Consider the following 17059-nt stretch of genomic DNA (forward strand, 5'->3'; position numbering starts at 1 on the left):
GAGAGGAGAGCAGGATGACGGGAACCTGTTGGATGTGGTACTTGTGAGACCAATGGAGGCGGTCAGGGGAAGTGTGGTAATGGAGGGCATCAGTGATCACAGGATCCCAGTAGTGGAGTTAGACGTGGGCTGGAGGGAGAAAAGGGTAAGGAGGGGAAACGTGGTAAACTGTTGGGGTAAGGCTGATAGAGTGGGGGCAGAGGCATTCCTGAAGGGGGAATACAGTAGATGGGTAGATATAGAGGACCTCGAAGGTAGATGGGCTGCCTTAAGAAATATTCTGCTGCAGATGGCTACACGTTTTGTACCTCAGAGGAGGGTAGGCCAAGGAGGTGACCCTCCCTACTATGGAAGGGAGTTGAAAGTGTTGAAAAGGAAATGTAGGAGGCTGCATGCGAGGGCAAGGAAGCTTGGGGGAGAGGAGATAGAGGCGGAAATGAAGGCGCTTGGGAAGGAACTAGGGAGGAAATCGCGGGAAGCAAGGGATGCTTACATGGAACAGCTGATGGGGGAAGGGGGGACGGTAAATGGGACGGAGCTCTACAGATACATAAGAAGAGTGAAGGGTGAGGAGGGAATAGGGGTTCTCCGAGGAGGAGGGGGGCAGGAATATACAGAGGACAGGGAAAAGGCAGACTTACTGCAGGAGCAATATCTGGCAGTATTTACAAAGGGGGAGGCATGGGAGGGTAAAGAGGACGACAGTTTAATGGGCAGGAAGGCCTTTGAGCTGCGACTGACAGATGTAATTAAGGTGATCAGGAGGTTGAAAGGGAGAAAGGCAGCTGGGCCAGATGGTATAGGGAATAGTCATTTGAAGTTGGGTGATAGGGAGATTGGGAAGTACCTGTTGGAGGTTTTCAAGCAGTCTCTGGAGGAGGGGAAACTACCAATGGAATGGAAGGAGGCAGTGGTAGTTCCCATCTACAAGGGGGGAAATGATAAGGCGGAGCCAGGAAGTTACAGGCCGGTCAGTTTGACGTCCTGTGTAGGAAAAGTGATGGAGAGGTTGGTAGGAAGGTACGTAAAGGGGGAAATGGAAGATCTGGGGTGGGTGGATAACAGGCAGCATGGATTCAGGATGGGGTTCTCATGCGAGACCCAGATGGCTGGGCTGTTGGAAGACCTGGTGGAAGCGGTGGACGGGGGGAAGCAGATAGATGCAATCTTTATAGATTTTGAAAAGGCGTTTGATAAGGTCCCCCATAGGAGGTTAATGGAAAAGGTTGAGTTGCTGGTGAGGGATGGAAGGGTGGTAAACTGGGTGGGTGATTTCCTGAGGAATAGAAGACAAAGAGTGAGAGTGGGTGAGGAAAGCTCCGAGGAGGGGGAAGTGACGTCGGGGGTGCCACAGGGGAGTGTGCTGGGGCCTCTGTTGTTCACAATTATGATAAACGATCTGGGGGAGGGCATGAAAGCCAGATGGAGGCTATTTGCAGATGACTGTGTAGTGTATGAGGTTGTGGGGGAAGGGGGATGTTTAGCAGAGGACTTGATAAGGTTGGAGCAATGGACGGAGAAAAATGGAATGTCCTTGAATGTTGGTAAGACAAAAGTTGTCAGATTTACAAAGAGGAGGAAAGTCACACGAAATGTATATTACTGGAAGGGGCAGGAGATAAGAGAGGCAGCAGGATATAAGTACCTGGGGGTGACACTGAAAAATGACCTAGGATGGGCGGAGCACATAGAGGGGGTGGTCAGGAGGGGAAGGCAGGCGCTGGGGTTGCTTGGTAGGACCCTGCAGGGAGCTGGGAGGAGGACAAAGGAGAAGGCATACTCCACATTGGTCAGGCCAATGTTGGAGTATGCGGCGGCGGTCTGGGACCCCTACCTGGTGACTGAGGTGAAGGAGCTGGAAGGGGTGCAGCGCAGAGCGGCTAGGTGGGTGATGGGAATGTGGAGAAGGAGGGAGGGGCAGGATGGGAAACTGCATAGCCCAACGGAAATGATTAAGGAGTTGGGGTGGGAAACGTTACAGAGGAGAAGAAGAGTGGAAAGGTTGGTCAGGATGTTCAAGGTGCTGAAGGGGGAAGGGGGATGGGGGCAATTGGGAAGCAAAGTACATAGAGGGGAGTACAGAGGACGAAGAGACCACAGATGTAAGCTCCAGAGGGTGTGGAGGCGGACAGAGAGAGGGCGGAACACCTTCCTGGTGAGGACGGGGAGGGAGTGGAATGGGCTGGGGGAGGAAATGGTGGAGGTCAGGGATGGGTGGGAGCTGAGGAGAAAGCTGATGGAGGGGGGGGGGGGAGAGGGGAGTGAGTGGGAGTTCTTGCCACCGGGTGAAAGCCCAATTGCAGGTTAAGTAATAATAATAATAGATTTCTTGAGAAAGTATAAAGAAGAAAAAGAAAGAGGTGCCAATTTCATATTTGTTGATGAAACATGGATTTTACAGAGAGGCAAGGCATTAATTTATTTGAAAATTTGTTCTGTGGTCCAATACAAAGTATTTCATTTCCATTTCATATATTTTTCAGGAACTGTATCAAAGTCATGGCAGGACAAGAGTCTACAATCTGCGAAGAGACGTACTGTTGGAGATGGTAAAAGGTTTATTGTTGTTAATGCTGGAGGGCGCACTGGCTTTGTGCCAGGAGCAGGATTACTTTTTGTTTCAGGTCAGAAGACTGCAGACTACCATGGCGAGATGAATGGGGAAACTTTCTTGATGTGGTTTGAAGACATGTTGGTGCATCTTGAGGAACCCAGTGTCATCATAATGGACAATGCTTCATATCACAGCACCCAGGTATGTGCAATGGTAAAGCAGTGTCTTTTTATTGCTCAAATTGTAATGTGAAAAATTTACATGTGTTTATTATTGTGTATAAGTACGAATATTCGAGACTAATACATTTTGCCAGCAATAATTGTTATCTTAATAGTATGCCTACACTACATTTTTATAAACTATAATGTTTGAGCTGAAATTGATTACACACACATACACACAGATATATATATATATATATATATATATATATATATATATATATATATATATATATATATATAATGTAATTGAATTACATCGTAGTGTAAACTAATTTAGTAGAGGGTTTGAAATACCAAATAAAATTTTTTTATTGCAAATAGCATTTGAAAATGACATAATTACTTGTTTGGTAAAAGGACCCACTTTATGAATGCTCTGTTGCCCTACTTAATAAATTAAAATAATATTTTCAAAAAAATTTCTAGTCACTAAACTAACATGCTTTGTTAAATTTAGAAATTCATTACGACAATATGCCAAAACACATGTTTGCTTTGCATAAGTACAGTAGAACCCTGTTATAATTTGTTTTTAAGGGGCTACAAGAAAAAAAAACATAAGCAGGAAATTCAATTTAGTACTTTTTAGTGTGGATTTATTGCCAATGGACTCAACAAGCTGCATAAAGATATATTTGATGCTCCAATTTGCTTGTAGCAAGCCAAAAACAATTTTTCTTTAACATCATGGTGCTTCCAGCTTCTATCTGCTTTGTCTTTACTTACACATTGTCTCATTGCTGTAAAATTGTCTCATTTCTGTATAATTGTCATAATTCACGACAGTGTTTACAGTGGAAATGCTTAAGTCCAGTTCTTTTGCCACTTGAACATGTGATTTAAGTGAATACATTTGAAAACACACAGAATGGCTAAAAATTTATGAATTTATTTGTTTTCCAAGGGTGTCAACAGGCAGTTAACTGCTAACATACACATATACATAGACAGTATAGACAAAGGCTTTTAATTTTTTTCGTCTTCTAAAATTTTATGAAGTGAACATTACAAGCACGAAACGCATAATTTGTGAAACATTATATCCAGGAATTAAATACATTGTCCTTATAGGGAAAATATTGGACTTGAAAAATAATACATTATAGGCAGGAAAACTTTATAAGCAGTAAAATTGTAACAGGGTTCTACTGTCATGAATTCTTATCAGCTACTTGAGTATTTAGTTAAATGTTGGCATAACGTAGGTTGAGAAAACACCTACAACGAACTGGACCAAGGATGCACTGATCGCGTGGCTGGAGAAGAATGAGATAAAACATGAAAATAATTTGTTGAAAGTGGAGCTGCTGAGAATAGCTAAACAAAACAAGCCCCGAATACGGTATATTATTTCGTTTTTTTTACAGCATTTCTTTAAAAGTGAGATAGTTGCAAAAAATTACGTATACGCCTTGTTCTAACACACTTTTCAGATATGAGGTAGACGAGTTGGCTCGTAACTATGGCCACGAAATTCTACGACTCCCACCCTATCACTGCCACTATAATGCAATCGAACTAGTTTGGGCTCAATGTTAACACCATTACAATAGTAACGTGGGGCGGGCCAAGAGATTTGACAATGATGCAGTTGCAGCCATCTGGAAAGAGGCTCTTGATGCTTCCACACCAGAGAGGTATTTTCATGTTGCATGACCAATGGGGTATTCCTTTTGAAGTAGAAATTGTTTTATTTTCCTGTAGAACATTCCTCAAGCTTCAGCAAAACCCTTACCATACATTTTTACATAATACGTAAGTATTGTTGCCTAGCAGCCTGGTCCTACCATTCCTTTTGATAACTTTGTGTGCTAGTGTGTGTATAGTGTGATTATCATTTTGTGTATATTCATATACCAGTAATACAGTTTTAAAACAATTGGTAAAAATAAGTGGTTTGAATTTGTGTAGTTGTCGTTTTGAAAATGTGTTGCATGTATGTGTTTGTGTTCGTGTTTGTGTTTGTGTTTGTGTTTGTGTTTGTAATTTTATTCCCATGTGATTCATACATATCTGTGTAGTTTCTAGATCTAACAGTGGTGACTTATTTGCAAGGTTTTTTTTTTTGTAATTGCAGTCCATTTGCAATTGTTTCATTTCCATAAATAGTTTTGTATTTATTAGTAATTGTGATATTACTTTCTGTTATGCTTAATCTTGTGTCAATGACTTTAAAGTTATGGTGGGTTCAGTGCTGTAGGCAGATTTCAATATTCAGATAAAATTTCAACGTAGAGAATTTTGAATATTTTCATCTAGCGAACTTGAATAGGTATTTACACATGTAGTTCTTGCACATTAGTATTTTCAAAAGTTATGTTATTATAGTGAAATACATATACAGTAAATCATCAAAACTATTCAAAAAATTAAATTTTCGCTATATCTCACTGTTTTTGTCTGGGACAAATTTTAACCAAAAACAAACACAAAACTTATGAAATAAATATTTTATCATATGCATTCTAAGCCTTTAATGATAACATAGAAAATATTTACAGCTTTATTATATCTTGAATAAACCACTATAAATTTTTTTTTCAGATAACATAAAACAAAACATGTTACTTCAAGTATTAAATAATAGCTTTGATAGTTGAGGAAAACACATTAAATGAGTTTTGTTGTGTTTAAAAATAGTTTCTTGTGGAGTGAGTTCAAAATTGTATGTAATAAAGAGCATGCCATGCATTGTTTACTATGCCGTTTTGACAGAAACAAACATATTTTGTTGTAGAGTGGTTTTTGCTATAAACAGGTCATTTATATAGAGGTTTTACTGTATACATTAATTTTTTTAGATGGGCGAGGTGTGTGGATCACGTGGAGAAGCTAATTCAAGCAGACTGGGAGAGAGAAGTCCACATAGACAGCGGCACCATTCCTCCACTCATCATCCACCTCGGCAAGGATAGTTCAAGTGAAGACAGTGACAGCGAAGAATTTGAGGTTACGACACAGCAAGTAGATGGAGACAGTGAAGTACTGGCAGTTCCTCTTGATGATTTACCCGGGTGTTCTTATTGAGGTCTGTATGTAATAAACACCTGGGCAACTGTAAGTATTGGGGTTTGAAACATTTTTTTTTCTTTTATGCATTCCCATTAAGTATGTTGATTACTGGAACTTTATGTATTAACTTTATATTACACATATTATGATAAATTTATAATAAATTTCATTTCTGGATTCGTATAGGTGTATGTGAAACATTTTATTTTGTTGTGTGTCTTCATTTTTCAGTGAACTTACTTGGAAAACAAAAAGCCAGTCCCCATCCAGGGCCACAAATAAATAATGCATATAAGTGGTATAGAAATTACTGTCAATTCTTTACCACAATTTTACTGTTCATAAAATTATGATTTTGTCTAATAAGTATACTCAGGAAAATGTATATAACCATATTTTTATTTGTGGCCTTAACCGGCAAAATGGTAGGGGTTTATTAAATAAAAGAAGAAAATTCATTTTTAAATGTTTTCATCTGAATTTGTTAATTTTATTAAACCTTCAATCCTTAGTCTTTTCCAGATTGCTTAGATGGACAGCCATATGTATAATTTACAATACTTTTTTTTTCAGATGCAGAAAACTGTGTTGAACTGTACTAAAGGATGATATTTATTGCTTACATAAATGTTGTAAATTTATATGTTCTCCTAAAAATTTTCTTTAAATTATATGTTATTTCTTTAGCTAACAAACTTATTTTTTAATATTTTTACCATTGGGTATCATAAATGTTATGAACATATACATGTATACTTAGATCATATTCAAATTACTTATATATATATATATATATATATATATATATGTACATACATATACATATATATATATATACATACATACATACATACATACACACACACACACACACACATTGTTTTGACAGCTGGTGATTGTAAACAAACCATTTGACATTTGTCACATGGCAATGTTTTTGTTTACATACGGCGGAAGGATACATAGTGACATTAAAGTAGATCCGGTGAAAAGCAGGGCTTCAGAAAAGTAGGAGGTTACCGTGGATGGACTATAGCGGTTCACTTGTAAGACCGTGTGTGCGGGGGTGGTGTCGTGATGAAGGAACCAGTCACCTGATAGCCAAAGTTCCGGGCGTTTCCTCCACACATCCTCTCGCAAACGTGTTAAAAACTTCCAAATAAAAGTGCTGGTTAACAGTCTGGCCAGGGGGAACAAATTTCCGGTGCACAATTCCAAGGACATAAAAAAAAGAGACAATGATCATTGTCTTAAGAGGCCGTGTCACAAATTTGCGCTCCTATCTATATTAATGTTATTTTAAAAGGCAGTTTTTCTCAAAGTCTATAAGAGGTAGGGGCCGGAAATTTTGCCTACTGAAAGTATACAATACATTTAACATAACCGCTTTTTTCAAATTTATTTATCATATCATATATTATTTCTGTGATGAAAATAATATTATCAATATTTTGATTTGTCCAGATACATTGAAATTTTGCTTATATTTATAATTATTTAGCAAAAACTGAAAACGCCATTGAAATGTATTGCACATTACCTTCCGATCAGTGTCTTCATGATCATGATGGGTTTATAAACCTGGGTGTAATCAAGTCTTTAACTATTACATGACAACATTTATACTTAATAATTTGGAGATATGCCTTTTCTATCCTCAGCCCCTGAGCTTTTACTATCTGGTCTGGCGACCGACCTGACACTCTTCAACCACCCCAGGGGTCTCCGATTACACATCTTATCAAAAAAAAAAAAGCTGTTCGTTCATTTGTTTTTGTGTTCGAGCGAAGGTTTACTTCTCCATTAGTGCCACAGAATTCACACATTTATGCCAAGGGAATATTCCGCTGATGTGACGCCATACGAATGTATTATTCGCGACCATACAACTTTTTTGTTTGTCATCGGGAAAATGACGCCGCAGTTTGATTTTTTGTGGTGATATAAAATAAATTTTCTTGGAATGTTCATTTTAAATTGAGCATTTTTAAATGTCAGCGTAGAATATGCTTATCTGCCCATTTTGTTTCTTTCCATAATAATGAGTAAAGTTAACATTGTCATAGACATTTTATTATATTCGTTTGCCGTCCAAGTACAAATGTCACACTATATCGCACGTAATTATATTTTTTTACTAATTTGTTAGTTGTCATTTTATTTAAGTTATAAATAACATTAATAAAAATTATTACTTAATAGTCCAGAATAGAGATTGAGTTATTATTCATTTAATAGGGGTTTAAAATATGGTACTACATACATATTTATATTATCTTGTTGTCTTCTTTGTAACTTTAATGGAAGAATGGCATTTGGTATGTATGTTAACTCACAATGAAAATACTTCAGAAGTACTCAATTAACAGTGAACAACCTAGGGCCTATACTAATTTCATTATGTTCATGAAATATAATTGATATTACTAATAATGAACTGTATGTGTTTTGCGTAGAGATATCGTACGAACTGTATGTGGTACAGACCAACATTAGCTAAGACTCTGTAAATAAGTAATTTCAGTTAATGTGTAGAGAATATTAAAAGTTAGAAATAATGATATATATAAAACAATGCAGAGTTATCAGCATAAAAATATAAGTTGTTTTTACGTAGCGCCTACTGGAATGTATATTTTGTGTTGAATTTTGTGGTATGATTAGTATTCTCTTATTGTAAGTGTGTTTTGTTAAAATCTTATAAAACATCACTTACTGTTGAAGGATTTTCATTTTTTTTGTGATGATCTTACTTAAACAAGTTTTAATTATATTACACATGTATATTTTAAAAGCATTTTAATGTATACTTATAGAATTGTAATAGGCTTTATACGGACTCTCACGATGCATGTGAGCATCTATAATTAATAAAGACCGGAAAAATTCGCGGATTCATTCGGCGATAGGCTAGAAGTCAAATACATATACCTTTTAGATGATTTTGCTATTGGCTTACTGTTCATCTGGACGAATCTCAACCAATTATAAAACACCAACCAAAGAAGGATCGAATCACAGACAAACAAGCTGAGACGACTAACAAGTCAGCAGCAAATGAACTGCCATTATTTGCCCGAGTGTACAGGGGAATGTCCAGTCTATCCTGAAGGCCGTCGAAACCGCGAATTTTTCCGGTCCCTAATCTACATCAATATTATGGCCGTTTCACAAGATCAAATATTTATTGAATTCAATCTGTTGCATTCATTGTACATGATTTTCGATATGTACATTGAATTCAATACAAATTGAAGATGTTACTCAACTAAGCTTATTCTTATTAACTTATAAGTATTTTGTTTGTTCAGTACATAAAAGTAAAAGATTCGTTATTATTTAAATAATGAGCATCTTTAAGCAATAACGTTTTCAAAATATTTACATAAACATAATGGAATATATTTTTTAAATACTTTATATCTACGATCACATCAACGGCAGTATTATGTAATGAATGAGGTAATGAAATATCTTGAAAGGATATTTTCTTCTCTGTAAAGTAAATTTGTAATGCAGCCCTCTTAATGTTAGTCTTGTGAGTTATTTCGTCTTCTAATATGCTACAGCAATGTATAAAATTAAGTTTTGTTAGTGTTTTAGTCTTGTGTAATGTTAAAGTGTAATGTGATAAATTCAATAATTTTTTTGTAAGTTCGTATTCATAAAGGTAGGCTACATATCGTATTAAGATAAATAGTATAATATTTGTAAATTTAAATTCTTTGAAACAACGTCGATAAGAGGTTCACCTACCTCTGTTAAACTGTATGATGGTGCATTGTAAAAAATTAGGTAGTCTGACTTAAGTGAGATTGTATTTAGATTGTGTGTGATGCATATGCAATATCTAAGCATATGCATTTATGTTATTATCCTTTTAAAACGTTACATGATGAATTTCGTATACTTTTTAATGTCAACTAACATTATTTATCACGGACTATTACATCCAGATAAAGAATAATTACCACATGTTTGAAGATTAATTGTATTCCGATACGTTTAAAGTATTAAAATTTTTAGATTCGACTCATACCATAGTTGTATAAGTGAGGTTTCTTGATTCTGAATCCCTGCATCCGCAATTTCCTAGTGAGCCGCCGGTCAGATTGTCATCCTCTCAGATTGTCGAGGAACCAGATACATTTTTCGTCGAGTAAACTCGAGCTGTCAACCTTCCCACTAATCCTGTGATAAGGGTATATATAGTAGCTTTATCACGCGCTGCGGCTACAGTTCCTTCGGTTGAAAAAGCCACTAAATCTCACTGTTAAAAGAGAGAACTTCTAGAGCAGAATATTGGAAATAAACATTTACTGACACGGCCTCTTAACATTCGACCTCACTAGTCTTTTTTGACGTGACGTCTAATAAATCGATGAACGCCGGCTGCACGCACGAAAAAGTGTCCCGTTACGCACATTGTTCCGTTACGCTGTGTCCCGTTGCGCTCATTGTACGCTTGCGCCGCATCTATCTCTCTTCCACTCGATTGGCCTATGCGTCCGAGGAGAAGAAAGACAGCAGCAGCACACAACTTACATCTACACGTGAACTGTTTCGTCGACTGTTTATAAAGTGAAGTGAAAAGTTAATGTGGTTTTCATTGCTTATTACAACAATAATCTCGGCTATAAAGGTTAATTATTCTTGCATTTTAAAAATCTGATTACTAGTATAATTTCAAGTATTTATTCTTTTATTATTAAAATAAAAATGATTCAATTTTATTCATAAAAGTATGCAATAATTTCATCAATGTTTTGTTATGACGTCAAGTTAAACTATCGTCTGTAAACCAACTTTACAGACAACCAATTTTTTTTTTTTTTTAACGCAGAGGCTCACTTGACGGAATGTGTTAAATGTATTAGTCCTTTTTTTGTCCGGGGGAGTTGGGAGACTTCCACTGGCTTGACGCTTGCTTGGTTTCTGGGTCATACCCGTAACACCAACTCTCATCACCTGTAATGACTTTGGTCAAAACTTTAGGATCACTTTCAATCTCTTTTTTCAAGTACTGGCTCAAATTCAATCGAATGTTTTATTTTTATCCTGTTTGAAAAGGCGAGGAATAAATTTAGTGGCAACAACGCGTCTCATTTGCAAATCCTCAGTCGAAATCCGCTGAACGAGCTCCAACTCACTCCTGTCTCTTCTGAAATTTCGTCGATCATGAAACGACGATCCTCGATTTTGTGGCAGATTTGTTCAACATTTTCAATGTTTCGAGATGTTGAAGAGCGCCCAGAAGAGCATGGTCTTCAACACTCATCTCACCACGCTTAAAGATCCCAAACCACTAGAAAACTTGTATGCTACTCATAGCATCCTCATTGAAAGCCTGTTGAAGCATTTGGTAAGATTCCGTTGCCGATTTTTCAAGCAGGAAACAATATTTCAAACACACTCTTTGTTCTTTTAAAGCTGCCATAACGACTTCGCAGGCGGAACACGAGAACAGTAAGAGAAAAACAATACTACGATAAAAGTTAACCTACAAACTGAAACCGTCTGGGAAGCTGTTTAGTGAAAGTATATATTAAACCCATCTAGCGGGAGAACTCTCTACTACATCTACAACTTTTTTTTGAAACTTCGGGGTTACGTCCGCTACTGTTTCTGATATGTCATGAATGATACATTGAAATTATCTTCTGCGTCAAATTACTCTTGAACATTCAGTAGTTGAATGGAATGAGCATGCCAATGACAACTCTATGGCAAATTGTAAGCCAATGATAGACTTATGCGCATAGACAAGAATCGGTCTGTATTATACATCAACCTGTGCGTATAGTATCAGTATCGTGATGCTGGTACTATCATCAAGCTTTGTGTAGCATGTAAGGCCTATTTTAAGTCTACCACGATGCAACAGTCATGGAACGCAACAGCACGTACCCAGCAGTATATATGAAATGTTTTGGGTTGCGAAAAAAAAAGACTGCAGCGAACAAATGTAAATTCGTGGCCACAACCAGGACATAAAAACAATGGAGACCAGTACAATGGGCAAGTGATACCTCACCTGATACCCGAGTCTTCAGGAAAAGTAGCTATGAAGGTTCACATGGAATAACATATCACACATTTCACTCACTGCCTCTGTAATATTCGTTTACATAAACGCTGCCGAGTTGATTTATTGTGGTATTTCGGACTTTAAATAATATTTAAAACTATGGAAGCTTAATTTGTAACAGCTCACATTTTTCGGCATTAAAAAAAACATACAAAATATTTGATCACTAGTTAACGGATTCAAAGATAATCTGAGTGGCTAAAATGTTCACTTAGTAAGAACCTTTAGAATGTATTTTCCACTGCCGGAGCAGGCTTCAGAAACACTAGCGGCCATGCTTCAGAGAGGGATCAGGAGACGGCAGGAGCCACGCGGAATCGTACGAGCCACCTGTTGTCGCCACACGCGGGACTCGAGGGATGGGGACTACGGAGGAGGGCAGTAAGACCAGGATGGCACAAGAACCCGTCGCGGGCTCCTGATGTGGAACAGTAGGAGGGGCAGCGCAAAAACTGCAGCGAGCGACACGCTTCGAGGGCTCGGCCCGGCTGACAAGAGCGGCCACCTGGGGACCGGGGAAACAACAGGCACACGTCTGCAACACTTGCTTCAAGTTTTCTTACGACTAGGTAAGGAAACTGTATCGAATTAAAAGTACCGATACGCTGAGGTATCGGGAATTTTCCTCCGACACTTATAGTTGTTTTTGTCACATTTAATTATAAACAATTAACTAAATCTACATTTTTATAACAACTTTTTGTTACACAAGACACGAAATTACAAATCAGAAAATCAGTAAAACTGTGAAAAGATTGGAAAGTATGTATACCTAAACCTAAATGGAAGTAAAAAAAATCTGTTTATACTTCCCACTCTTCTTCCATACAATCACTCAAATACAATATTTTATCTAATTGTTTAGCTGATAGCCTGTTTCGTCATTTTATTATAAATTATAAAAAAAAAATATATATTTAATAGATATAATCATTTGATGCTTGTCAAAAAAGACACATGGATAAAAGTATCGAGTACAAAAGGTATGGGTATCGAAAGGAAACTAATCGATACTAAATATCGATTATTATACCGTGCCCTACGGCTGGGTTTCGCCACAAGTCGCATACCCCACGAGAGGTTACTTCGAGATGATCCGGTCCCGAGGCGTCGTTGCAGCAATTGCTGGCCAGGGATATTTAAACAAGGTGATTTCGCGATGGTTCGCCACTGCCTCCCGCGGTGTGGATGAAAAGAAGAAGAACCCAGGATCTTTGGCACGCCTGCCAGAAGCAAGAACCACCAAGTCAACACTTCTAATACTACAATTATTCGCGCAAAATATGTGAAAGCTTAATGAGCACTGGCTATGTCCTTCAGCAAGGACACAAATACAAATGCAGGCTTTTTAATTTCCCACATTAATATCTAAGGCACTAAAGCACTAAAATAATGATATTATATAAAACGTCTACGCATTTTTGTATCTTGGCTCTTGTTCAACGGCAGTTCTAAAGGCTATTCGCCAAGTTATCAGATATCCTGCGTCTATGTTGTGTTGCACTATGTTTTGGTTAAGAATCGTGTACCTTGAAGATATGAATTCCATCATTGTATTACCAATAGCACAAACAGAATCTGGCAACCATCCTATTCTGACGTGGGATATTTGGGTAAATCATAATCTTCGGTTTGAATTAAGGTCCTGCCGGTGCTCGAGTGTAAGAAGAAAAAAAATTGCATCCTGAAATATATCAGTAAAAACAATTAAAGGAAAAATCGGAAAATAAACGCAGTTACAAATGTATTATATGACGAGATCGGTGGTGGAGCGGTCTAACCCTAGGGTCATCTGTTTTGAGTTTAACCTCGAAAAAAAAATTATATATGTAAGCGAGTAAGTCGTAACCTAATCAGCCTTCCAGCATTGTGCGGGCCCGCGAAATCATCACCCCAGAAACACGAGGATTTTCCTGCCTCACTCCGCGGCAGAAACGAGTCCAAGTAAACAGCTTGGCGGGCTATAATCTGGTGTCAAAACTGATAAACTTATTTCTAAGGAATTTTAAGCACTGGAGGTTAATCATTGTACCGATTTATTCTGGGCTTTTATCGTTGAATGAACTAAAATTAAAAAAAAAAAAATGAATAAGATTTTTAAATTTAATTTTTTTTGTTTAACAGCCAAATAATGCACAAAAACTCTGTATAACTAAAAACGTGGGGTGCTTGATATCATTTGTCTTAATTCTGACAAAATATTCAATAATGAAAGCTAAACAGAAAACTAATACATATGTAACTCTAAATCAAGCACAGGCGTACACCTGCTTGGATGTAATTTATGGTTAAAAGTCATTCGTTGTCAATATAAGATAATACCAGATAGTATCCCATAAATACCAGTCATCACACATACACACATAGATTCATGCAGTAGGTAAGCCGCGGAGTAATATTGCTGAGTAGCTGTTCCAGAGATGCGTCTTCAGATACCTTGTTGCCTGATCCAGTTCGTTCCAAGGCAGGTTTCTGGTGGAGTTGTGGTCTATGGAGGGGGCGTCTATTCTGAAGCTGAAGTCAACTGGCTAGCAATTAGAAATAAAAACAATTCGTAGCTGCATGAAGACTAATTATGCTAGAAAATGGTATAATAGCTTGAAAATAACGCACAACAAAAAATAATAAAAATACCACCATAAAGTGTATTGTTAAACATACGTAAATAACAAAATATGCAAGGAATTATCGTTAAACTTAATTATAACCAAAATATGGTTCTCTATACAAAAAGAGGGGGGTCGTTCTTATTTTGACAATTATTATTAACAAGGCAAAATTTTTACACACCAACTCGCGTACTTATTACCTCCAAGACGTCCATGCCGTCAAATAAAATTTGGTTGTGAATGGTCTTGCGTGTAGCAACAATCATTTATATAAACTAATGTTAAAGTTTTCGAATCTATAGTAATAATTGCACTATTAAATGCAGAAACAATAAAATAGTGTAGATTACAGCATTAAGCTTTAAAGCGCGGTAGCTGTACAACAACTTTTTTGAATATAGTCAAAAGTTTCCAAATGTACAAAAAAAAATTTCTAAATAAAACAGAAAATCAGGTCGAAAGTTAATATTACCATACATTATACATGTTTTTTTTTATTAATAAATATGAAAGACGTAAGCAATAATAAAGGACACAAAAATTGCGATAACCAGTGTCAACGCCAGGTTTAGATAGTACCTTTAACTTTTTACATTTAGTTAACACTAGTATATTTTAACATTTTACTTTATTTTGGAACGATTTCCTATTATCGGTCTATCACTCTGTAAGCTTACTCTGAAAATTACGATTTGCAGGGTAAGTGAGAGCTTGAACACACTTCTATAGGGAGACAACTTACCCAAGCTGCACTACTCTACAATCATGTGTAACAACAGAGTAACTAGTGAAAGGGTAACATAAATATGCACACAACTAATGAGGCAAGTTGGTAAAACATACAATAATCAGTAAGAAATTAGAACTCATTTTATTTGAATGCAATCCAAACAACGTAAAAAATCTATAAGCATGTAATAAAATTAATAAAATAATATGAAAATAATAATACTTGAAAATACTCCAACTTCCATAATAAAAATCGGGATATGATACCTGAATTAGCGTAGCCCTTAATCGGTGTGCACATGTACCAAAAGTTTGTAAAATTTATAATAATAATCTCAGGGTTAAATTTTAATGCTGCTATAGTCGGTAGACTCATGAGATACTACACTCAAGACCACTAGACCTGAGTGTGCAGTGTGCTGAACATTGTCGATTATTCCGTGGAAACAAATCCCATTACAACTAATGTTACTTTAGTTATTGCACTTAAATGAGTCAAAATGTCCAGATTACAACTCGATATTACGCCGTTAATAAATTATACAGCGATGGCGTCACTGGGATTACAATTATTAAAGCATAAAATGGCGTACCTTTTGATGCTGAATAAATCGTCGTAATTGTAACTATTTTTATTACCATCAATTTTGGACACGGAATAGTATAAACATATGTAACTCAGATGTATGGATCCTTGATATATACAACTCAATAATAAAGATATACTTCATATTGTTTCAACTTCAATAACACTCCACCGAAATTACTGGACTCACACACTAACCAAACCAGCTTCGGTCACAGCCAAAAATCTCTTTCTTTGTTTGTTGCCGCCAAGTAAACAAACAATATTTACTAACTTACAGTAACCATGGCAACTAGATTCAAAGAAATCAAAATAAACAACTTTGACACCTGATAATACTCTGTACCCTTACACTATGTTTAGCCAATCACATTTACATTTATGAAAACATTCATTTACGCAGCAGCTCTTTTTCATGCATCTACTTCACTGACGGGTTGAATTTTGATCTAGAACAAAACGTTTTTAATGTAAGCAGCCGTATATCCATCTCCAATTTTTTTATTATTATTAATGACAAGACGGCATTGTTTACAGAGATCTTCATAGATAGTATTATTTATAATGTACATCCTATCATATACCGATAACGTATCTGCACGAAAACGTCATTTTCACTCTCTCGCGTTTTTTATTAAGAAAAATTATTTCACTTTCATATGTAAAAACAATTTTAAATATATATTGCTACTTTTAAATAGTATTTACAATCCCGGTTTATAATCGAACTTTGGACTACAGCAAAGACGTTTCCAGCTCAAAACGCTATAGAAAAAGGGGACTTTTTTTCGGGATTTTACCTCTTTCATGATGCCATACATAGCATGACTAATCCATTTAACGATTTTTTTTACTCGACAACCTGGGTGGGGAGAGCTGCCTCCCCAACCCCGCCCCCTCCCTTTACATCCGTCCTTGGACTAAAAGACTGTACGTCACACGCGCTGACCACAAAATGGGGGGGGGGGGGGGGGGGGGGCGAGCAAAAGACTTGCGAACTACACGCAAGGAAACCAGTCCGCTCAGGAAGGAGGGGAAGAGGGTGGCTCTTCGGTAATTTAACACAGGAAGCGCAACAACTAGACCCACAAAACCTCTTTTTTTATTTTATTGTTTCGCACGCCGAACTCACAATCATGAGCACAGTCGCAAACTGTCCCCAGCAACCCAGCAACCCAGCAACCCAGCAACAAGTGGAGTCGCCAGTCTTCTAAGCAGCAGACCGTCAAGCGGGTGATTTCAATGAATTACGGC

General features: G+C 37.1%; 2 protein-coding genes across 5 annotated transcripts in view; one reads left to right on the forward strand and one right to left on the reverse strand.

The window, feature by feature from the left end:
• The window catches only part of LOC134546312 (nuclear receptor coactivator 3), a 616306-nt gene that overhangs the window by 482852 nt on the left and 116395 nt on the right, over positions 1 to 17059 (reverse strand). The gene's annotated exons all lie outside the window — the stretch shown is intronic.
• Positions 2326 to 5916, forward strand: LOC134546309 (uncharacterized). 4 transcript variants are annotated; one of them, XR_010079135.1, is made up of 4 exons: positions 2326 to 2755; positions 3987 to 4123; positions 4215 to 4418; positions 5583 to 5916. XR_010079135.1 is itself a non-coding variant. In XM_063389035.1 (3 exons), exons 1-3 carry the CDS (start codon positions 2654 to 2656, stop codon positions 5806 to 5808), a joined length of 465 nt encoding a protein of 154 aa, XP_063245105.1. In that variant the 5' UTR covers positions 2326 to 2653; the 3' UTR covers positions 5809 to 5916. The 4 variants fall into 4 exon arrangements, 1 of the variants encoding a protein (XP_063245105.1); XR_010079133.1 differs by having other exon boundaries at positions 3987 to 4418; XM_063389035.1 differs by lacking the exon at positions 4215 to 4418.

Source organism: Bacillus rossius, chromosome 1 (assembly GCF_032445375.1).
Source record: "Bacillus rossius redtenbacheri isolate Brsri chromosome 1, Brsri_v3, whole genome shotgun sequence".
Classification (NCBI taxonomy): Eukaryota; Metazoa; Arthropoda; class Insecta; order Phasmatodea; family Bacillidae; genus Bacillus; species Bacillus rossius.

What these genes read in the sequence shown, in the direction of transcription:
- LOC134546309 (XM_063389035.1), top strand. Translation starts at nt 2,654, where the DNA reads ATGAATGGGGAAACTTTCTTGATGTGGTTTGAAGACATGTTGGTGCAT. An exon ending in CTTCATATCACAGCACCCAG is followed by an intron (nt 2,756 to 3,986) that starts GTATGTGCAATG and finishes GGCATAACGTAG; the next exon opens with GTTGAGAAAACACCTACAAC. An exon ending in CAAAACAAGCCCCGAATACG is followed by an intron (nt 4,124 to 5,582) that starts GTATATTATTTC and finishes TAATTTTTTTAG; the next exon opens with ATGGGCGAGGTGTGTGGATC.